This window comes from Labeo rohita, chromosome 10 (genome assembly GCF_022985175.1).
Source record: "Labeo rohita strain BAU-BD-2019 chromosome 10, IGBB_LRoh.1.0, whole genome shotgun sequence".
NCBI classification, from domain to species: domain Eukaryota; kingdom Metazoa; phylum Chordata; class Actinopteri; order Cypriniformes; family Cyprinidae; genus Labeo; species Labeo rohita.
Window position 1 is genome coordinate 25,658,994 of NC_066878.1, and position 25,906 is coordinate 25,684,899.

Consider the following 25,906-nt stretch of genomic DNA (forward strand, 5'->3'; position numbering starts at 1 on the left):
TATTTCAGCTAGTGGCTGAACACTACTGTTTAAAATTGTGAGGTCAGACTTTTTTCTTTTCTTTTTTTTTTTAAATAAACTAATACTTTTATCAAGGTTACATTAAACTGATCAAAGTGACAGTAAAGACATTTATAATGCTAAAAACAAATGCTGTTCTTTAAACCTTACTATCCATTTGTTTTAAGTAGATCTGAAAAAAATACTAAAACTATACAGACATTTAACAAAAAAAACTACTAAAAATGACAAAAACTTTAATTAAAAGTTAAGTGAAAACATATTTTATTATCATTTAGAAGCTATTAAAAGTTTTTACTGATATTCTGAATATTCACTATTTTATTTTAATATTTTTATTTAAATTTTTTAAGTTTTAATAGCTTTTTTGTGTTTTTGTCATTTTTATTCGTTTTTTTCTATACATCTATATAGTTTTTATTCATTTTTATTTCAGTTTTAGTTATTTTTAGTTATTCCAGCACATCAAATTAGACATGTTGCATTAAGTATTTTTTAATATTTTATTTCATTTCAGTTATTTTTTAAGTAACAAAAATGTTATTTTAATATTGTTTCAGTCAAGGGAAAATACAAAAATAAAAACAATTAAAATAAATAAAAATATAATATAATATAATATAATATAATATACTATACTATAATATAATATAATATAATATAATATAATAAAATAATAAAACTAATACTATCCCAATTCTTTTAAAATGTCATTCTCATAAAACAAATAAATCATGAATGTACAGAGAGGTTAAATGATCATTTTTGAGTGAATTATTGTTGTAATCATGTTTAATTTCACTATCGTGGCCGTCTGACGCGCTATCAGAGCTCTCGTTTGTCCTGACACTGTGAGAACAGGCGTTTGGAGCGAGATCTGATGTGGAGGAATCTGCTGAGGTAACGTGAGGACGGCGGCGGGGACGCGGCTGACAAATCGGATGATTAGCTGGAAGAGAAAACAACAGACACTGGCCATATCAGATGCAGAAAGCGGAGACTTTAAGCTTGGATGTCACGGCCGCTTCGGCCCGGAGTCTGGCAGTCTGTGGCGGCCGCGGCGGCGTAACGGATACCTGCGCTCTCGCTCTCTGGAGACGAGCTGAAGGAGTCTGAGCTCCTGAATCATCATGAGCAAACTCGACATTCACGGCCCAAATTTAACAAACGCTCATTTCTCAGCAAATTAAACTTCACACAGCTGCGTGTGATCATCACACTAATGTTACATTTGAATCTCTGATATTGTAACATGAAGGTCTTGTGTAGGTGTTCAGTGTTACAAAAACTGTAACAAATGTAACACTTCTGTTCAAACGTTTGAGGTCAGACTTTTTTTTTTTTCCCCGGGAAAAAAATCATATAGAACTTTCTAATCATCTGTAAGTCCTGAAAAAAAAAAATTGTATGATGTTTTCCACAAAAATATTGGGCAGCACGACTCTTTTTAACATTGCTAATAATCAGAAATGTTTGTTGAGCAGCAAATCAGCATATTAGAATGATTTCTGAAGGATCATGTGACACTGAAGACTGGAGTAATGATGCTGAAAATTCAGCTGCGCATCACAGAAATAAATTACAGTTTAACAGATATTCACATTGAAAACAGGTGTTTTACATTGTAATAATATTTCTTAATTTTTTACTGTAGTTTTGATCAAATAAATGCAGCCTTGGTGAGCAGAAGAGACTTCTTTAAAAACTTTTGAACGGTAGCGTATATGTAATTAAGTTCTATTAAAACAGAAAAAATTAGAATATTAATAGCCAAAACCAATAAAAGAATATATAAATGTTTTCTCTCTCATTTTAAACTCTCATGTTTCCAGACAAGCCAAATAAAAGTGACGTAACAATTTTGACCAAGGACTTATCAAATATAATTTACAATCAGCTGAGTTGAGTTATAAAGTATCAGCGTGTTTTGAGCTGCTAAAATGAACACTATCATTTATGAGTTTATCTGGACTGAATGAATGAGTTATTGTGTGAATAATATCAGAAAGATCCTCCACATTCAGATAACCTTTTCACAACAAATGAAGTTTGTCTTTTATTTGGAGCTGCTTTTAGGATTGTGAAACATGAACTTATATTGTTCACGTACAATGACAATAAAGAAACATATTTAATTATTATAAATTATATATATATATATATATATATATATATATATATATATATATATATATATTATTATTATTATTATTTATAAAAATAACAAGAAGAATTTGTGGGACCTGAAGGATTTTTCTGAAGAACAGCAGACAGTTTAACTGTTCAGGACAAACAAGTTTTAAAAAGTTTGAAAGGTTTAAAAAGTTCAAAAAGTTTTAAGTTTGATGATTTTCAGTCTGAAATAGTTTAAAATTTAAAGTAGCTTTAATAGGTTAGAGTTTGAATGTTTTGACGATGATACAGTCTATCAGAGACAGACAGACAGATATATAGATTAGATAAACAGAAATAGTCAGATGATAAAGTATATTGCTAGAATGTTTCTAGCATAATTAGCAAGTTACTAGCATGTTGCTAGCATGATTTTAACATGATTAGCATGTTGTTAGCATGTTATTAGCATTATTAGCAAGTTATCATCATGTTGCTAACACAATGTTAACATGATTAGCATGTCGTTAGCATGTTACTAGCATGATTAGTGAGTTACTATCATGTTGCTAGCATGATTAACATGCTATTAGCATGTTTCTACCATGATTAGAAAGTTACTAGCATGTTGCTAATCTGTTTCTAACATTAGCAAGTTTCTAACATTGCTGTTTGCATGTTATTAACATGATTAGCAAGTTATTAGCATGTTGTTAACATGATTTTAACATGATTAGCATGTTGTTTGCATTTTACTACCATGATTAGCCAGTCGCTAGCATGATTGTAGCATGATTAGCATGTCTTTAGCATGTTTCTAACATGATTAACAAGTTATTAGATGTTGCTAGTCTGTTTGTAAAATGATTAGCATGTCGTTAACATGTTACTAGCATGATTAGCGAGTTACTATCATGTTGCTAGCGTGACTGTAGCATGATTAGCATGTCGTTTGCATGTTTCTAACATGATTAACAAATTACTAGAATGCTGCTAATCTGTTTCTAACATTAGCAAGTTACTACCATGTTGTTAACATTTACTAGCATGATTAGCATGTTGTTAGCATGTTACTAACATGATTAGCATGTTGCTAGCATGCTTCTATCATGATTAGCATGCTGCTAGCATGTTCCTAATGTGATTAACATTGTTGTTTGCATGTTATTAACATGATTAGCAAGTTATTAGCATGTTGCTAGCATGATTTGAACATGATTAGCATGTCGTTAGCATGTTTCTAGCACGATTAACAAATTACTAGCATGTTGCTAATCGGTTCCTAACATTAGCAAGTTACTACCATGTTGTCAGCCTTTTACTAGCATGATTAGCATGTTGTTATCATGTTACTAGCATGATTAACATGTTGTTTGCATGTTAGTAGCATGATTAGCCAGTTACTAGCATGTTGCTAGCATGCTTCTATCATGATTAGCATGCAGCTAGCATGTTCCTAATGTGATTAACATTGTTGTTTGCATGTTATTAACATGATTAGCAAGTTATTAGCATGTTGCTAGCATGATTTGAACATGATTAGCATGTCGTTAGCATGTTTCTAGCACGATTAACAAATTACTAGCATGTTGCTAATCGGTTTCTAACATTAGCAAGTTACTACCATGTTGTCAGCCTTTTACTAGCATGATTAGCATGTTGTTATCATGTTACTAACATGATTAACATGTTGTTTGCATGTTAGTAGCATGATTAGCCAGTTACTAGCATGTTGTTAGCATGCTTCTATCATGATTAGCATGCTGCTAACATGTTCCTAATGTGATTAACATTGTTGTTTGCATGTTATTAACATGATTAGCAAGTTATTAGCATGTTGCTAGCATGATTGTAGCATGATTAGCATGTCGTTAACATGTTACTAACACGATTAGCGAGTTACCATCATGTTGCTAGCATGATTGTAGCATGATTAGCATGTCTTTTGCATGTTTCTAACATGATTAGCATGTTGTTAGCATGTTATTAGCATGCTTAACAAGTTACTAGCATGCTGCTAATCTGTTTTTAAAACGATTAGCATGTCGGTAACATGTTACTAGCATGATTAGCGAGTTAGTCATATTTCTAACATGATTGTAGCATGATTAGCATGTCGTTAACATGTTACTAGCATGATTAGCAAGCTACTAGCATGTTGCTAATCTGTTTCTAAAATGATTAGCATGTTATTAGCATTAGTTAATAGTTAATAGCATGTTGTTAACATTTTACTAGCATGTTGATAACATGATTTTGGCATGATTAGCAGGTTTTTTAGCATGAATAACAAGTTACTAGCATGACAGTAGTGACAGATTAAACTCAGCTGTGGATCACTCAGGAACAACACGGTATTAAGAATCAAACATACGTAAACTTTGAACCGGCTCATTTTTATAAATCGAACGATTCTGACCTGATGACCATGTTGCAGTGGGCGCACATGGGCGTGCGTGTTCCCGCCGGGATGTGTTCGGCTCTCTGCACCAGCGAATCGTCGTCGGGGTGAACCTGAGGCGCGGGTCGTTCCGGGCCCTTCGGGACGCTGTCGCTGACCCGTCCGAACGAGGGGCCCGTCTGCGGCGCAGGTGCACCTGCTTTGGGAAACCCTAATCAAAGAGAAAGAGATTTCAATCAGGCGACCCCTCGCTGAACTTCACCCACAACGGCGCCTGTGTTACGGAAGAGCGGCGTAATGAGATCGCGATATTGTGCGCGGCTATGTAGCGTGACCGAAGGTGATGGAAAGTTCTGGTTAAGATATACGAACTCTATCTCTCGTGAAGGGACCATCTGCGGACGGGACATCCACACCGCGCCGCCACCGCCGCAAAACAATGGATCGGTTTACTCAGGCCGGGAAAAAAAAAAAAAAAACAACATTCCCAGAAGCGGAGGAGACACCTGGCAAAATAATCCCGTCTTTCGGACAAGCCTTCCCTTCTCTGGCCGCCTCCGGAGAGACAGCGGGGTCAGAGGTCACGTGGGCGGCACACAGCGGCTCATTCGGAATCAAAGGCGCGCGGGTCACGCGGCGAACGCGCCCTGGGTTTCCGAGCCGGTGAGAATGGATCTGCTCGTACGGGTGTGAAAGTGGCACAACTCTTATCTGCAGCTGACGCACATCTGGAGGAAGTGTGTGTGTGTGCAGTGTTCAGCTCAGCTGTGATGAAGATGAGTGTGTGTGTGTGTGTGTGTGACAGACATCATCTTCACATGACGAAAAACACACATTTGATAATTAGTATCTGCTGTTTTCTGATCATAAATCAGAGGATCTGATGTGCCAATATATGTGCGCATGACATTTTTTAAAATGAACATCATGATTTTATTAACGTAAAAAAAAAAAAAGTATTTGTACAGGAAAAAAAGTAGTAAATCTAACAGGACATTTTAAAATACTGTTAAATGGACAGTGTTTGGAAGTCAAAATGATGCAATAAATTTTTTTTATTAACATCATGATCTTATAAACCTAAAAAAATTAACATTTAAAAATTAAGCATATACATATTTATAAGTTTATAATATTATAAAATAAAATATTTTAAAATACAAAACATTGCTTTAATAAATTATTTTATATAATAATTTAAATATACTAAAACAAAAACATTTTTAATTATAATGGTATTAATATTAATGTATTAATTGATTATAATAAACAACAATAATACTGTTTTTGGAAATTAATTAATTAATGTATTTATTTATTTATTACTCAAAATCAATTTTATCTACTTACAAAAATTTAACATTTTAGGTTTTTTTTCCCTAATAATAATAATATAGCATTCAAATAATTTAAACATTAAAATTTAAATTAACTGTATTTTTAATTGTATTAATATTAATGTATTAATTGATTATAATAAACATGTTTTTTTTTTTAAATAAAATAATAATAATACTGTTTTTGGAAGTGAGAAGAACCTTTAATTTTATTTATTTATTTATTTATTTATTTTCCCCCTCAAAATCATAATTTTATCAACTTACAAAAATGAACATTTTAGGACAAATTCTTTTTATAAAAGAAAATACAATTCAAATAACTAAAACATTAACATTTAAATTAAGTGTATTTTTTAAATTATAATTGTATTAATATTAATGCATAAATTTATTATGATAATAAACTGTTTTTTAATAAAAATAACACTGTTTTTGAAAGTGAAAAGAACCTTTTTTATGTATTTATTATACACATTTTATCAATTTACAAAAATGAACATTTTAGGTAAAATTTTTCTAATAATAATATACAATTCAAATAATGAAAAGAAACCTTATGTATGTATTTATTTATTTATTTATTTATTTATTTATTTTCATTTATTCAATTTATTTATTTTTTAAACATCATAATCTTTAAATTATTTAGGAGTGTAACAATTCACTTTTGTTCTTGATAAAGCTGCCAAATAATTGTGTGGACACTTCTGCTGAAATAAACGAATTTATGACATAATATTGTAACATTCAAAATTTATTTAGTTCACTCGCACAGTCAGGGAAGACCTGGAAATAAATCAAATAAAAAGAAAAAAATATATATTTCATATAAATATTTCATAATAATAATTAAAAAAACCCATTTAAACAATTTATTATAATACAACTTTTGTAGTATTAGATTATTTATTTTTAATTTGTTTTTGGGACTCATTGTTATATTCCAGGTAGCGTGTATGTGTGTTTAATGTGTTTACTTTTGTTGCTCAGTGCAAAAAATATCTTCAGTAATGTGTTTTATTCTTAACTAAGAAACATTGGGCGAAGCACTTACATAATCCTAAAAAACAGAATCAAATATAATCTAACTGTGAATCAGATTGAAACATTCTGAATTTGCAGAAATCATTCCTGATTCAATCAAAATCGATTCGCTGTCTACCCAAAGAATCAAACCTTCACTAACAATAGCGCTTAACTTTGGCAAACCACACCAAATATAAATATCCCTATAAATATGAGCATAAAAATTACACTAAGATCAACTGTTCTAACAGATAAGCTGGTTGATGTGATTGTCTAGCAGAACTGAATCAGAATCTGATCTCTATAGATGTTGATGAATGAGAAGCAGCAGGTCAAAGGTCACAGTCGGGAGGTCAGAGGAGGCGACAGCTGAGTCAGCATGGGTTTCTCCTGCAAGACTCCTGAAGGAATCGTCACATCCTGAGACTGGAGTGAGATAAGATGAGCACTTCCTCTCAGATGAGGAGGAAACAGATCTGACGTGCGTCAAACGCGACTGTGGGAACTTATGAGTAGGCAGAACAACAGAACAGAGGAGTTTTCTTTATAAAAACAGGGTTTGTCAGGCCAAAAGATGTCAAACACTATATTAACTAAACTAAAATACTCTAGGTCTAGTGAGTATATTTATTATTTTTAAACATTTTATGTGCGTATGTTATAATACAAATATCAATGTTTTATTTATTTATAAATATGTTTATAAGTTTATAATAATATTATAAAATAAAATAATATTTAAAAAAATAATAAAAGGTTAATATTATTATTATCATATTTTTAAAAACAATACTATAGGAAAACTGTATATTAATAATTCATGATTTAAACATTTTCAAATAAAGTGTTATTATACTTCAAAAGTTACGTGATATATTAATGCATTAATTTTATTACAATAAACGACATATACGTATTAAAGTTCATGTCATATTTTAATAAAATAAAAATATATTCATTTTATAATAATAACAACACTAAAATAAAAATGTTTATAATAATTCATAATTTATAATTTATAATTTATATATATATATATATATATATATATATATATATATATATATATATATATATATACATATATACACATATAATATATAATAATAATAATAATAATAATATATAATTAATAATATATATATATATTATTTATTATTATTACCATTTTTATTTTAGTGTTATTATTATAAAATGAATATATTTTTATTTTATTAGTCCTTTCAAAAACACTTATTTTGTTTTATTTTAAAATGTTTTAGTATTCATAAATGACTGATATTTTAAACAGATTTATATTTATTATTTATTTAATATCTATACAATATTAAATTATTTTAATATAAAATATGACATGAACTTTAATACGTATATGTCGTTTATTGTAATAAAATTAATGCATTAATATATCACGTAACTTTTGAAGTATAATAACACTTTATTTTAAAATGTTTAAATCATGAATTATTAATATAAAGTTTTCCTATAGTATTGTTTTAAAATATATATATATATATATATATATATATGGGGGGAGTTTATAAGTTTATAAAATTATTTTTTATTATAAACATTTTGATTTTAGTGTTATTATTATAAAATGAATACATTATTATTTTATTAGTCCTTTCAAAAACACTTACAAAATACCATACATGTTTATAATATATTTATATTTAATTATACTATTATAAAAGTTTTAAATATTAATAATTTATAATTCAAATAATTCAGTCATTTAAAAAAGTGTATTTTCCATTATTATTATATCAATGTTAATGTATTAATTCACTATAATAATAAACAGTTTTTTACTGTTTTTAGAAGTGAAAAGGACCTTTTTAAGTAATTAATTAATTAATTAATTTTTTTTTAAAGATATATTTACAGAATGTGTTTGATGTTTTTGTTTATATCATTATTTGTAATACATTAATGATCAGAAAACTTTTTGAAACTTTTTGAAAGATTTTGAAAACTAGACATTAGATAAGAAATAAAATTAAATAAAATACAGAAAATCGGCTGTTCTAATACTACACTTGATCTATAAATAATTAAAAATTATTTTATAAACATTTAAAAACATTTAAGTCAAAGTTAAAAAAAAAAAAAAAAACCCTTTGGACATGTCTAACTATCATCAGTGACATAAAATAAATGAAAGTTGTTCTGGGAGCTCTGCAGCTTGTGTTTGTCTGAAGGAGCGGCTGCTGGTTTCTCAGAGAAATGAAGGCCATATGCTGCAGGAGACGGCCGGACGTCCTGTCCTTTTGCTCTCTCTCCGCTCTAATCTGGCGGTCTGGAATCAATCACGCCGATGAGCTTTAATTGAGGAGATCCTCTGCTGATGAACTCCTCTGTCAGCGGCCCGCTGACCCGCAGCTCCTGGTGAACGCGCCGGCCGAGAGCCGCGGCACGGACCGAGCAAAGCAGGAATCCGAGCGCGGGTCATCTGGTGCATGTGGCGGCGCTCCAGCACGTCCCGTCCGGGCCCTGGGCGTTCGCTCGCAGACCGAGACGTACATCCATTACACAGAGATACCTGTGTTCGGCCGTCACTCGAGCCACAACGCCTGTCAGCACGCTGCTCTTAAGAGCCCCGAGAGGGCATGATGGGTAAACACCAACCACATTCCCACAATACAGCGGCTCTGTGTGATACCAGCCCGTCCACAGAGTCCACATTCACCCCGCGACGAACCAACAACACGCCGTAAACATGCTAAACACGCCACCAGACACCGGACTGTTCAGCCGCTCTAATCGTGAGGCGTAACTTCATACAACTTCATAAATCTCAAAGCTTTAAAAACAAACAGAAACTACATTATCTAGAAGCATCAGTCTGCCATCTACAGGACGACGCTCACCTCTGCCTTCATCTGTTAACACAAGAGCTCACTGAAATAAAGCTTATTATCCCAAATTATTAATAGAATATATACAATACCTACATTTTTGAAGTGAAAAACTAGAAATGTAAGTGAAATGCGAAAAGTGTAATTAAAACTTCAGGGTTTAGTATGATAAATTATACTTTTTTTATTATTATTATTTTTTTTTTTATTGATTTATTTATATATGTATGTCATATGATTAATTTTGTATATTTTTTATATTATATTATTTATATATTTTTTTATTTTTATACATTACATTACATTATATATATATATATATATATATATATATAATTTATTTATTTAATATATTTTTTATTTATATTTACAATATATTATTTATATTTTTCTATTTTTATACATCATATTATTTATTTATTTAAACAAATTTTAAAATGATAAAAATTTTGTATTTATTTATATACACACATATATACATATATATATATTAAAAAAACAAAACCTAAAACTGAACAAAATCAGGGTTTAGCATGCCAAAAGACTTATGATGAAAATACATAATATTTTATAAAAGTATTCATTTACAATAAATAATAATAAGTCTATAATAAGTATAAGTAATAAGTTATTAATTAATTAAAGATAAATAAATAAATAAATATTTTTTCAATAAATAAATAACATTTTAATAAATAAATAAATAATTTTTAAAACAAATTTTGATTTAATTTATTAAATGATTAAATTATAATTTTTTTTATGTATTAAAGACAAGTAAATATATTTATTATTAATTTAAAAACATATTTTTAAAGTATAACATTTGAATATCATGTTATTATTAAATAAAAAACTTAAAATAAATAGAATAACAGAAATAGAATAAATAAGTTTAAGATAAAATTTACAATAACTACTATAACTTAAATAAAATACATTAAAGTTAAATAGAAATATAAAAAAAAAAAAACACAATGAAATTGACAAAAGCACATAACACCATTAACCACAACTAAAAAGAACACATAAAAAAAAACAAATGAAAGCTCAAAAAAAAAAAAAAATAAAAATAAAATAAATAAATAAATAAAACTAATATTATATAAATAATCCTAAAACAGACATTTGACTGAATTTATGTCTCTTATGAACTTAAAAACCTTTTGATCTGAAGGTTTCCTCTGAAATGCTTTAAATTAATTTTGTAGACAAACATAAACTGTCTATATATGAATATCAGTACAAAACTATGAAAATTAAAAGAAAACAAAAATAATTTTTGCCATCTTTTGCTCATACATCCAATCACTTTTACTTGTATTAAAAATAAAAAATTAAATATCTATTAAATATTTATTAAAAATGTATTTAAAAAAATACAAATGTCTAAATATGATGCTTAACATTTCATTTACAAAAGCGTCAAAAGAAAATCAGGTTGTGACTGACATGAGTGCAAAATAAAAAAATTTGGTGACCCGTCCCTTTAAGGAACAAACTGAAAGAAACAGAACCCAGATTGATTAGTGTGTGCTGAATGTCTGACCTGCGGCGCTGCTCGACTGCCAGCCCTTGGCTGCAGGCGGAGGGACGCCGTTTCCCTGCCGCGGGGCTCCAGCGGGCGCTTTGCTCATGGTTTTGACTGAAGTCATGGCATGAGAACTGGGCTGAAGCTGCTCTGCGGCCTCACTGGAGAGAGAGACAGAAAGAAAGTGACTTCAAGCCCTGACAGACGACAAAACAAACACTCAATCATTCATTCATTCATCTGACCGTGGTTTACTGTCTCGCATCAGTGACAGGAAGGAGAAGTGACAGATTGATCGATAAACCGGAAGCGGGACGAGCGTGAGAGGCGACGGAGCGTGAAGCTCCACACGTGCCCCGAACACCCGTCCAGAGCCGTACAGGACATGATCTGGCTCCAAACCTCCTCACATGACAAATATGAGCAGATTGATCAAATAGGAGCGGCCCGGCGGCGCAGCGGTCCCAGATGGTTTGTTAATGAACAAAACCGGTGCCAACCAAAAAATAGCTGCCGCTGAGACGCCCCACATTCACTGTGTCACAAAACCTGTCGACAACATGTCCGGGTCACACTTCACCCCAAAATGAGGAAAAAAATACAATATATTTTGCTTTACAGAAAATATTCATAGGAATAAAACAGACTTTTTTTATTTTTTGGCTGATTAATACTTAAATAATCTTTTCATTGTGTTACTAACAATTTATAAACTATCTTTTGTTTAGATTTATTATTTTTTTTCTTTAATGTTGAACAGATTTAGTTTTAACATTGGTAAAATAAGTATATTATATATTTTATTGCTTTAATATATAATAAATAAATATAAATAACAACAAGAACAACAACAAGAACAACAACAACAATAATAATAATAATAATAATAATAATAAAAGTAAGGCGAATTTGAGGGGTAAATGTTTTGTATGAAAAATGTAACAATGTAAAAGTTTTTATAATATGTTATTTTAAAAGATATTTCAAATATATTTAATTTTAAAACTATATAATTTTAATTATAACTTCAAAAATATACTATAAAAATAATAATAATAATAATAATAATAATAAAAGGAGAATTTAAGGGGTAAATGTGTTTTGTAAAACTATATAATTTTAATTATATATGATTTCAAAAATATATTATCAATAATAATAATGATAATAATAATAATAATAATAATAAAGGTAAGGAGAATTTGAGGGGTAAATGTGTTTTGTATGAAAAATGTCTAAATGTAAACGTTTTTATAATAGGTCATTTTAAAATATATTTAAAATATATTTAATTTAAAACTATATAATTTTAATGATATACAACTGTAAACATTATAAATAATAATAATAATAATAATAATAAGGTAAGGAGAATTTGAGTGGTAAATGTGTTTTGTATGAAAAATGTGTAATTGCAATAATAATAATAATAATAATAATAATGAGGTAAATTTTTGATTTAAAAATGTCTACATGTAAAAAAAATTATAAAAATTTTAAAATGTATAATTTTAATTAGACAATTTCAAAATTATATTATATTAAAGAGAATTATCATGAGGGTAAATGTGTTTAACTTACGAAATGTGTAAATGCAAAAAAAAAAAAAAAAAATAAAATTGAAGTTTAATATACATAATTTCATGATATAACAATTAAATTATATGCAATTATATATATATATATATATATATAATTAAATAGATACAACTCTCTCTATATATACACAATTTTTTATATAATTTATTTTTAACAAAACGTAAGCCTAAATGTTTAATTGTCACAAAAATAAATGTGTAAATGCAAAACTTAAAAACTACAAAAATATATTATATAATATATTATGTACATTATAAAAATATATTTTGTTTTATTAATTAATAAATTCTAAAATTAGTAAAAACTAAAAACTTGTCAATAATAAATAAAATAGTGATGAACTTTCCAAAAAAAAAAAACAAAAAAAAAAAAGTATGTCAGATATGTACTATGGTGTGTCCTGCAGGAGACTCCTGCCACAGGAGGATGCTGGGATGGCAGAGGTCACACAGGGCACATATGCATTGACCAGCTGGTAACACGCGTGAAACACAGCCGCACGACACCGCCAGCAGGTGAGCGTCATCTCACACACTCGCTGGAAAATTAATTATACCCACAGAAAGCCACCATACGGCCACATTACAGCTCTTTAATCTTTATTGATCACCACATGGAGCCTAAAACACTGCTTTACAAAACACACAGCCTTCTGCTGCTACTCCAAATCAGACTAATAAACAAAAAAAAGCAGACTACGGCCTTTGGAGAGGTCCTTTCTTAAGTAAAAGTGGTGGTTGCTATATGCATTCATCTGATTAAAAAAAACAGTAAAATTGTGAAATATTACTATGATTTAAAATAGCTGTTTTCTGTGTGAATGTAATGTAAAAAGTAATTTATTTCTATGATGTAAACCTGAATTTTCATCATCATTACTCCAGTCTTCAGTGTCACATGATCCTTCAGAAATCATTCTAATATGCTGATTTGCTACTTAATTACTCAGTTATTCAAACCTTTCCATAAAAGACATTTTGCACAAAAATATTGAATATACCAACATTGATGATAATCAGAAATGTTTCTTGAGCAGAAATGATTTCTGAAGATTCATGTGAAACTGAAGACTGGAGTAATGATGATGAAAATTCAGCTTTGATCACAGAAATAAATTACACTTTAACACATATTCACATGGAAAACAGCTGTTTTAAATTATAATATTATTTCATATTTTTCACTATATTTTTAATTAAATAAACACAGCCTTGGGGAGCAGAAGAGACTTTTTGAGAAGTTTTGACTGTGATTAAGCTGAAATGCAATGCAACGCTGCCACCCAATGTCCACTCACAGAACTGCATCAGTCTTTCACAGCCTGTGGCAAATGATAAGGTGCATTAAAGTGAATAGACGCATTAATATATAATCAGGCCTGAGGTTTCTCTCCTGCTCACATCTCTACATTACACAGTGCTTTGATTGAAACATTTCATTTCTTCAGTGTGTCATTTAGGTTTGTGGGCTCCTGAGGACAAATGTGACAATAAAAAAAAAAAATGGATAAAGAAAATGAATGAGAGAGAAGTAAAGAAAGAGGGATACATGGCCAGAAGGTGCAATCATATCTATTATTTATCTCTAATAAATAAATATCAGATCTTGTGTCATAGATGGGTTTTGTGTGTCAGTCTGACGGCTCTATAAAAGATTTGTGGGATGAAGTTGTTTTTCATGCCACATGATCACATTAAACATTTTTTTTTTGCTCACCAAGGCTGCATTTATTTAATTAAAAATGTAGTAAAAATGTGAAATATTTTTATGTTTTAAAAAAAATATGTTTTTTATGTAAATATATATTAAAATGTAATTTATTTGTGTGATCAAAGCTGAATTTTCAGCATCATTTACTCTTCAGTGTCATCAGTCTTCAGTGTCACATGATCCTTCAGTAATAAATAAAACCAATCAATAAAACCATTATTTTTTTTTTTTTAATTATGAAGTAAAAAAAAAAAAAAATAAAACACTAATATGTAATTACACCATAAAAATGTAAAACTAAAAAAAGTAATTCTGGAATAAAAAATCTAAATAAAACACTAATATGCAATAAAACTATAAAAAAAGTAACATGAAAAAACATTACGAAATAAAAAATCTAAATAAAACACTAATATGTAATTAAACCATAAAAATGTAAAACTGAAAAATAATTATGAAATTAAACAAAATCTAAATAAAACACTAATATGTAATTTAACCATAAAAAATGTAAAACTGAAAAGTGACTATGAAATAAAAATAAAAATAAAAATAAGCAATTAAACCGTAAAATTTTAAACTGAAAAATAATTATGAAATACAAATCTTAACAAAACACTAGTAATTAAATCATAAACAAATTGTAAAACTGAAAAGTAATTATGAAATAACATTAAAATATTAAATTAAAAATTAAAAACATAAGTAACAACTGAACCATAAAAATGTAAAATTGAAAAATAATTAAAAAAAAAAATCAAAATAAAACACTTACGTAATTAAACCATACAAATGTAAAACTGTAAAATAATTATGAAATAAAAAAATAAAACACTAAGCAATTAAACAATAAAAATGTAAACTGAAAAATAAATTTGAAATAAAAAAAACTCAAAATAAAACACTAATATTTAATTAAACCATCAAAATAAATCATTTAATAAGTAACTAAATAAAACTCTAAAATTAAAATAAAACATATAAAATAAAAAAACAAATCACTAATAAGCAATTAAACCATAATAAATAAAAAACAAAAATAAATAAAAATAAAACACGTAATTTCACCATACAAACGTAAAATAATTGTGAAATTGAAAACAAAAACAAAAAAAAAAAAAAAAAAAACAATCAAATTGAACACTAATAAGCAATTAAACAAAAATGTAAAACTGAAAAATATTTTTGAAATAAAATAAAACAGTTAATTAAATAATAAAAACAAAAACAAAAAAATCAAAATAAAACATTTAATAAGTAATTAAATCCAAAAACATGAAAATTAAAATAAAAAATCTAAAATAAAAACAAATCACTAATAAGCAATTAAACCATAATAAATTAAAATAAATCAAAATAAATAAATTAATTAAAATAAATATTGCACAAAATATATATAAAATAAAAACAAATCACTAATAAGCAATTAAATCATAATAAATTAAGTAATTAAATAATACAAACGTAAAACTTAAAAATAATTATAAAAATTTTAAAAATGTAAATAAAACACTAAAAAGAAATTAAATTAAAAAGTGTAAAACGAAAAAATAATTATAACATAAACACGTCACTTTATAACATGAAATAAGTCTGTTCTGCTCACCAAGGCTGCATTTATTTGATTAAAAAAAAACAGTAAAAATGTGAAATATTTTTATGTTTTAAAATAGATGTTTTCTATGTGAATATCTGTTAAAATGTCATTTATTTCTGTGATGTGCAGCTGAATTTTCAGCATCATTACTCCAGTCTTCAGTGTCACATGATTCTTCAGAAATCATTCTAATATGCTGATTTACTGCTTAAGGAACCACTAAACCAAAGCAGAGTTCAGGAAGAAAAGAAAAGAGAGGAAATAAGAGACACGTCAGATGCAGAGAGACGAAAGAAAAGCTTTATTGGAAGATTCAGAGAGAAAAACTAAAGCATCAGAACCGTGAAATAAACTACAGACAGAACAGCAGCAACATACAAAAGAAACAGAGTCATGCAAAGAGAAACAGAGACCATCGTACAAATCTAACATCCTTCAGCCAAAACACGTCCCGCAAACCCTGACGACTCTCACGCACACTGCACACACAGACACACACACACACACAGTTCCTCCCGGGTCACATGAGCGTGACTCTGTGATTGACAGGTGTGGGCGGAGCTACTCCACGTTAAGCACGCGGGCCGAGACCCCGTGATGCCAGTCTCTCAGCTTGTTGTACTGAGGCCGGACCACCTCTGGGTCCACTTTGGTCACCCTGACGGTCCCAAGGCACACAGAGAGAAAGAGAGACAGGACAGACGGGAAATGAAGAGGAATAAACAGATTAATGCTCAGGTAGAGGAAAGCAGAAAGCAGGACAGGGAATGAAAGATAAACTTCAGCACAGATAATAAAATATTAAATAATGTTTGCCAGAGGTTTTCCATGAAGATACTCTAAACTAAATATTAGATCAACATATTGATACTGATAACTGTGCCTGATTAACCAATTAAACGTTTTATATAATTAAAACAAGAAATAAAAAAAAAATATATATTTTTTTTTTTATTTTGTAATTTTTGAATAACATATATTTATATATAAATATTATAGTTACATAAATTATTTGTTGTAAAATATAAATGATTTATTGTATTTTACAATATTTATATCAACAATAATATATAACATAATATAATATAATATAAATTTAATTTTTCAAATGACAGAATATTATATTATTTTAAATAATAGTTTTGTCATATTTCAATATCAGATGCTGTCAAAATGGCTAAACATTTTCTAGCTATTTTATATTTTTGTAAATAAAAATTGTTTTTTGTAATTTGTACAACTTTTTGAATGATGTTTATTTATATATAAATATTAAAGTTATATAAATTATTTGTTGTAAAATACAAATAATTAATTGTATTTTATAATAATTATTATTATTATAATATTTATTTATTTATTATTAATTATTATTAAACTCATTATTAATATTTGTGCACATTAAAAAGTGCAGTTAAAATTCTGCATGCAAATGTAATTATAAATGTGTCCCAAAACTACTGAATATTCCTAAATATTTCTAACTTCAATAGACTAACTTGTAAATTGATTTAAACAAAAAAATATTATATTAATCCTAATAAGGGGAAATGTCTTTGTCACAATAGCAATACTCTTAGCAATACATTAAATGCTCATATTCACATTAAAAAATTAAAATAAAAATATTTTTTATTAGATTATATTATAAAATAATATACTATATGATATAATTAATTTTTATTTAATATAATATTTGTAAAAAAAAAAAAAAAATTAAAAACATAATTTGTTATATAATACAAATATTTCACAATTGCATCAAAAATAAGATATATTTTATAATTTATTTTAGTCAAATATAATGTAATTTCAATTTCGATATCAGCACTATATTTTAAAAATAATTCTAGTAATAGTTTACATCAATATTATTTACTGACATACATATACTAATTTACAACAATATAATATAATATAATATAATATGATATAATATAATATAATACAATATAATATAACATAACTCATTTTCATTTAATATAATATTTGTAAAAAAAAAAAAAAAAAAAAAAAAAAAAAATTATATAATACAAATATATCACAATTGCATCAAAAATAAGATATATTTTATAATTTATTTTAGTCAAATATAATGTTTGTATTATCGATTTCGATATCAGCACTAGATTCTAAAAATAATTCTAGTAATAGTTTACATCAATATTATTTATTGACATACATATACTAATTTATAATAATATAATATAATATAATATATATTTTATAAAATACATTTTTATTTAATAAAATATTTGTAAACAATTTATATTATTTAAAAAATATAATTTGTTATATAATACAAATATTTCACAATAGCTTTATCGGCATATTTTATTTACTGACCTGCATATAATAATATATTAAAAATATATTAAAATATATTAGTTAATATTTGAAACCTAGTTATATTATCATAAACTGCAGAAACAATATTATATTAATTATATTGGTATCATCAGTGTTAGGATTATTGTCTCAGACAGCAAATCAGCTGTTCAGAAAACAGCACTGAATACCCACAATCCCTTTTGTTTACTAACAATCCCTTGAACGGCAGGACGGTTTGATCACAGCTCTCATCAGAGAGAACATCACGAACAATCAGACAGAGCGGCATCAGGTATGACACGACGAAAACAGCAGCAGAAAGAGCTCAAACACACTGACAGCAGCAGAACTTACTTCTTTCCAGGCCGGTTCTCCTGAGCTTGCTCTAGACGAGAGAAACGAGAAACACGTTCAGCTTCAGCTGTAAACTGTTTACAGAGTAAAGGAGGCTGAAGGAGCGGCGCGTACCGTTCTCTGTGCCGGTGATCTGCGCCAGGATGCGGAAGGAGCGCGACTGAGACGTGCCGGTGCGCGGGTGCCAGTCCTCCGTGTCCTCGATCAGACGCTTCTTACTGGCGTCGCTCAGCGCAGGAACGTGGTTCCCCTCCACCTCCAGGACGGGCTTACGGGCGGTTCTGATGCACACACCAAACGCCGAACATTAATATCATGAAAACATCACTTAACAACCATACAAACATCCCACTCAGCTGTTTACCTGGGAGGAGTCTTTCTACAGGTCACAAGAGAGGAAATGAGAAAAGACAGAAATCAAGGCAATCAGAGAAAAGAGTCAAAAATAAACCCCAAAATTCATATCAACACTGTTTCTACTTACTTAAGAATACTCTGAGGTCCACTACGGAAATAGAAAGTCAAGAAAATAGTATTATAATAATATTTAGTTATTTAATTAACTTATTATTATTATTAAATGTATTATTATTATTTGTGCACATTAAGTTAAAATTCTGCATGCAAATGTAATTATAAATGTGTCCCATAGCTACTGAATATCCCTGAATATTTCTTATTTCTAAATATATCCCTAAATATTTCTTAAATGTATTATATAGCTTCAATAGACTAAATTGTGAATTAATTTAAACAAAAAAATATTATATTAATCCGAATAAGGGGAAATGTCTTTGTCACATTAAAAAAATGAAAATAAAAATATTTTTTATTGGATTAAAATTTTGGTGATCAGTGTTATTTTAGTATATTTAGATAATATTATAGTTTTTATATTTTATAATATTTAGATTTTATTTTTATATTTTTTATGTTTATTTTTAAACCAATTTGAACAAAAGCATCTGCTAAATTACTAAAAATAAAATGAAAATATTACAAGTATTTTTAAGTCACTGAATAAAGTCATGTGCTAAATACTGTAAATACAATCATTTTTTAAATGTTATAACATTTAGATTTTATTTTTAATATTTTGATTTTAATTTTAGTTTTAGTATGTTTTTTTCCAAATTTTTATTAGTTTTTGTTTTAATACGTCTACATAGCAGTTATTAATTCCTAATTACATTTTTAGTTTTATTTATTTTAGTACATCAACTTAAACTAAATGAAAAAGAAAGGTTTCCTTGCTAACTAGCTAAAATAAAAAAATAAAAAAATTCAAGTAACATTTTAAATAGTTATGGTTATATTTTCTGTTTTCATTTTAATTTTAATTTAGTTTTCATAATTTCAAATTTATAGTTTTTATATTTTACAATATTTAGATTTTTTTTTTTTATAGTTTATAGAGTTTATAGTTTTAGTACTTTTGGGTTTTTTTTCTACATTTTTATTAGTTTTTCTGTTTTTAATACGTCTCTATAGTTTTTATTAATTTTTTATTTTATTAAGCTTTAATTTTATTTATTAGTACATCAACTTAAACTAAATGAAAAATAAATATTTACTTGCTAGCTGAAATAAAAATATTTGTTTCAAGTAACATTTTAAATAGTTGTTATATTTATATTTTCTGTTTTTAAATTAATTTAAATATAATTTCAATATTATAGTTTTTATAGTTTATAATAATTCAATTTTTTTATTGTTTATTTTTCAAATTAAATTTAATTTTATTTATTATGTTTATTATTATTTATTCTGATTAGTTTTTGTTTTTTAAACATCTACAGTTTTTATTAATTTTTAATTCCAGTTTTAACTGTATTTATTTTAGTACATCAACTTAAACTAAATAAAACAGAAACGTTTCCTTTTGTATAGTTGTTTATATTTTGTTTTCTATTCAAGTAATATTTTAAATAGTTGTAAAAATTTTATGTATAAAATAGTTAAATAGTTATCAATATTTGAAATTTATTTTAGTACATCAAGTTTAACTAACAAAAATATAAATTCATAAATTACTAGCTAAACCAAATAAGTTTAAGCTTATTATAATTATAATATTTTATTTTAGTTAATGTTTATCTGATTTCAAGCAACGAAAATGTTTTTTATGGTTTCAGTTTTCTTTAGCAACCCTAAAAAGCTACACAAAAAATGGAATTGCAAAAATATTTTTAAAAGCTTTCAAACAGCTTTTATTTTTTATGTAAATAATTAAAATAAAATGTTTTTAAGCATTCAAACAGGTTATGCATTTTTTTTTTTTTTTATTAATTTTTAAATATATTTTATGAAGCTTTTTAATAGGGCGAAATTGTTGAGTGCATCATAAATTATTATTTTTTTTTTTTTTGGACAATGCCAACTGTCACCACTAGATGGCTCCACTCTCTCATGTGTTTTTAATAGTTGCCCTGCGCTGGTGATTGTGATGAAGGTTCTCTGGGAATCTCTCCGGTCCCTGTGCTCTATAACAATGCGCGTGGAGGTAAATGTCAGCGCTGCTATTAATACGTCTGTCTGCCGGGAATAAACGAGGACACGCGCTGACTGACAGCAGCACATGCCGACGCCATCAAACCCCTCTGACACAATGGAAAGTGCTTCAGCAGCACTAGACTCTGAGAAAGAGATGACGATGAATGTGTTCACTGGGTTAGTGATGGTGACACAACACAGACACAACACTACAGCATCGAGTACACTAACTTTGTCATGGGCTCCTCCTGTAGAGAGACACAGACAGACGGAGAATGAGACGTCTGAAGCGCTTCTGTTCACCAGCAAACCTCATGCACAAACTCACACATGCACAAACACAAAACACACAAACACAAGAACACTGACTTCACCTGTCTGTTCGTGTGTTATCATGAGCAATAGATCCATATAAATCCTTACAACAAAGTAAATTGAACTGAGAAGCAAAATGGTAAAATATAAGACCTTATCTTATATTAAGATATCTAGGACGAATTTGCTGTGTTCCTCATTATTAAGCCACATTTGGATAAAAGCATTAAAATAAATGAGTGAAATAATGGGCAAATAAGTACAATAAAATAAAAATAACATCTATTTTTAAGTCACTTTGAATAATGTGATAAATGTTTAAAAATAAAAATGTACATTAAGTCACTTTGAAGAAAAGAATCTGCTAAATAAATACAATAAAATAAATGACAAAAAAATATTACATCTATTTTAAAATAAATTTGAATAAAAACATCGACTAAAAAAATAAATATTAATAAGTTAATACTTTAAAAACTTCTGCTAAATGACTAAAATAAAATAGAAATGACATTTAAGTCAATTTGAATAAAAGCATCTGATAAATAGAAATAATAAAAATGAAATCTTTTTTTAAATCACTTTGAATAAAGCATCTACTAAATAAAGAAATATTAATGAATTAATACTTAATTAAATTACATTTAATTTTAAGTCAATTAAAAGTATTAATTTATTAATATTTCTTTATTTAGTAGATGCTTTAAATTTATAATAAAAATAAATCTATTTTCAAGTCACTTTAAAAGCCTCTACTAAATAAATATTAATAAATTAATACTTTAAAAACTTCTGCTAAATGAATAAAAACATCTGATAAATAAATAAAAATTAAATCTATTATTAAATCACTTTGAATAAAAGCATCTACTAAATAAAGAAATATTAATAAATTAATACTTTTAAAACTTTTAAAAAATTACATTTATTTTTTAACAGTTTGAATAAAACATGCAATAACTGAATCAAAATATAATAAAAAATTAAATCTATTTTAAGTCACTTGGAAAGAATCTGCTAAATGACTAAAATATAATAAAAATACATTTCTTTTTAAGTCAATTTGAATAAAAGCATCTGATAAATCAATAAAAATATAATAAAATTAAATCTATTTTTAAGTCACTTTAAAAGCATCTGCCAAATGACTAAAATAAAATAAAAAAATACATTTATTTTTGATCAGTTTGAATAAAAACATACAATAACTGAATCAAAATATAATAAAAAATTAAATCTATTTTAAGTCACTTGGAAAGAATCTGCTAAATGACTAAAATGCAATAAAAATATTAAATTATTTTTTAGTCACTCTAAATAACAGCATCTGCTAAATGAATTAAATACAATAAAAAATAATTTTAATTCACTTTGAAAAATTGAATCTGCTACATAAATACAAAAAAGTAAAATATATATATATATATATATATATATATATATATATTATATATATTTATATAATGACTAAAAAAAATAAAACAAATATTACATTTATTTAAGTCACTTTAAATAAAACCATCTGCTAAATGAATGAAATAAAATAAGCATTATATTTATTTTTAAGTCACTTTTAATAAAGGAATCTGCTAAATTAATGCAATTAAAAAAAAAGTAAAAAATTGCATCTATTATTAAGTCACTAAATAAAACTATCTGCTAGCTAAATAAATACATATTTTATTAAAATATAGTATTATTTTTTTAAACAAATTTGCTTTGAAACTAAATGCATGTGAATGACTAAAATAAAATAAAAATTACTTTTATTTTTAAGATTTTGAATAAAACATACAATAACTGAAAAAATATAATATAAATTAAATCTAATTAAATCTATTTTTAAGTCACTTTAATAGCATAACTAAAATAAAATAAAATTAAAATAAAATTAAATTAAGCCTATCTTAGGTCATTTTAAAAGTGCCTGCTAAATGACTAAAAAAAAAAAAAAAAAAATTACATTTATTTTTAAGTCACTTTAAATAAAACCATCTGCTAAATGAATAAAATAAAATAAGCATTAGATTTATTTTTAAGTCACTTTGAATAAAAGAATCTGCTAAATTAATGCAATAAAAAAAAAAAAATTGCATCTATTGTTATGTCACTTTAAACAAAACCATCATATTACTACATATTTTACTACAATATAGTCTTATTATCTTAAACAATTTTGCTTTGAAACGAAATGCATGTTGTTTTAAGGATATTTAAATATTTATTCTGGAAAATTAGACAAAAATATTAATTATCTAATATTTTTTTTGCCATGTCTGCTAACACACTGGTGTATCCAGCAGCGTTTGTGTTCATGTGTTTGTGTAAGTTTCAGGCTTCACACACGCATGCTTTGACTTCACCAGTGCAAACACACACACACACCGAACACATCTCACGTCCAGCTTCGTGTGTGTTTGGAAACAAACTCCCAGTGTTTTGTGATCCGTCAAATACATCCATAAACGGCGCTCGCAGACCTACGGCCCTCTGCCTCCATCAGGGAGTTAATGATGTTAATTTGAGCGAGAACATGAGTCAAAACTCACTCCGGCTGCTTCTCCTGGGAAACTAATTGGTTGAGTCAGTAAACGCAGCTGGAAACTCTCGCAGAGAATTTTACAAACATTCCTGTCGAGGTTGATGGCTATACATAGTAAATGAGAAGCAGCGGCCAGACGCAACAGCAGCCGTCAGACGCCGGAAACACACGCGTCACGTCTACACGACCTCAAACACACGCCAAACACAGCGCTGCACATACAACGGACAACAGTTAACTCAGTGATGAAAAATTAAACTAAATCTTAAAAAAAAAAAATCCTAAATAATACAGTTACTCTTAAAGTAATTAAATCATAGTGTAAAATGAAAATAATTAAAAAAAAAAATGCTACGAAAATAAATCATACAAATAAAAAAAATACATATAAAATGAAAACAGATCATAATAAAGTAATTAAATTATATAAAAGTAAAAATAATTTTAAAACAAAAATATAACACTAAGTAAATAAATCATAGAAATTAAATAAAAATAAATAAATGTAAAACTAAAACTATTAATTTGATCTTAAGATAAAAATTAAAAAAGTAAATAATTAAAATTTCTGTATAAAAAATAATTAATTTTAAAATAAAAATCTTAATAGAAAGCCACTCAAACAATGCAATAATTAATTAAATTTAAGTAATAATTAAATAAATATTTCAAAATAAAATGTTAATAAAAGTAATTAAATCAAGTAATTCAAAATTAAAATAAGTATTTTTTCAATAAAAATAAAGTGATTAAATCATAAAAATGTGTAAAATAAAAAAATATATATAATTAATACTATAATAATTACTAATAAAATAAAATAAAAAAATATATTTATATTATATAAATTACATTTTAAAAATAAAAACAATTCAAACTAAAACCATTAATTTGATCATAGAAATGTAAAAATTAAACTAAGCAATAATTAATAAAATGGAAGTATAAAAAAAATAATTTCAAAATAAAAATATTAATAAAACGCTAATAACTAAATCAAAAAATTCAAAATTAAAAGTCTTTTAAAAAGTTTTAAAAGTTTTAAAAGCAAATGTAATATAAAAGAAATCAAAATAAAACACTAATAATTAATACTATAATAATTACTAATAAAATAAATAATAAATTATATTTACATTATATAAATTACATTAAATCATTAAATACATTTAAATAAATTAAAATAAATCAAAATAAAAAAAACTTACTAAAGTAAACTTATCATAAAAATACAATAATTAACAAATTTAAAATAAAAACAAACTGAAATAAAAAAAATAAAACCAAAATAAATAAATATAGATAAATTAATAAATAAACACACACACACACACACACACACACACACACACACACATATATACGTAAACGTAAAATCTCAGGGGGGACCTCATGTAGACATTAGAGGTCAAAGGGGTTTGTTTGGGAATCTCTGGACTATGGGATGATGGACAGTGTCTCTGATGGAACAGGAAGCACAGGTGTGTCCCGAAACCACACCCAGGGTACAATAACACCTGTATATACGACCATCTGCTCCACCTGAACAGCAGGACGCCAACAAACAGCAGATGACACAGACACACAGACACACGTCAGGAGCTCAGATCTGACCAGAGACAACAGCAGCGCTTCAATTCAGATTCAGAACAACACGGAAGACCAGGATGAAT

General features: G+C 27.0%; 1 protein-coding gene across 2 annotated transcripts in view; it reads right to left on the reverse strand.

Annotated features, from left to right (window-relative positions):
* pdlim5b (PDZ and LIM domain 5b) overlaps nucleotides 1-25,906 on the reverse strand; it is a 112,999-nt gene that overhangs the window by 7,727 nt on the left and 79,366 nt on the right. The window contains exons 5-11 of one of the 2 annotated variants that reach the window (XM_051121282.1): nucleotides 21,608-21,624; nucleotides 19,368-19,388; nucleotides 19,248-19,262; nucleotides 18,998-19,164; nucleotides 18,884-18,914; nucleotides 11,311-11,453; nucleotides 4,553-4,745 (exon numbers count right to left, since the gene is read on the reverse strand). In XM_051121282.1, the coding sequence (XP_050977239.1) occupies nucleotides 4,553-4,745; nucleotides 11,311-11,453; nucleotides 18,884-18,914; nucleotides 18,998-19,164; nucleotides 19,248-19,262; nucleotides 19,368-19,388; nucleotides 21,608-21,624 (587 nt within the window). The remainder of the gene's footprint in view (nucleotides 1-4,552; nucleotides 4,746-11,310; nucleotides 11,454-18,883; nucleotides 18,915-18,997; nucleotides 19,165-19,247; nucleotides 19,263-19,367; nucleotides 19,389-21,607; nucleotides 21,625-25,906) is intronic. The other variant, XM_051121281.1, reaches the window with a different exon arrangement.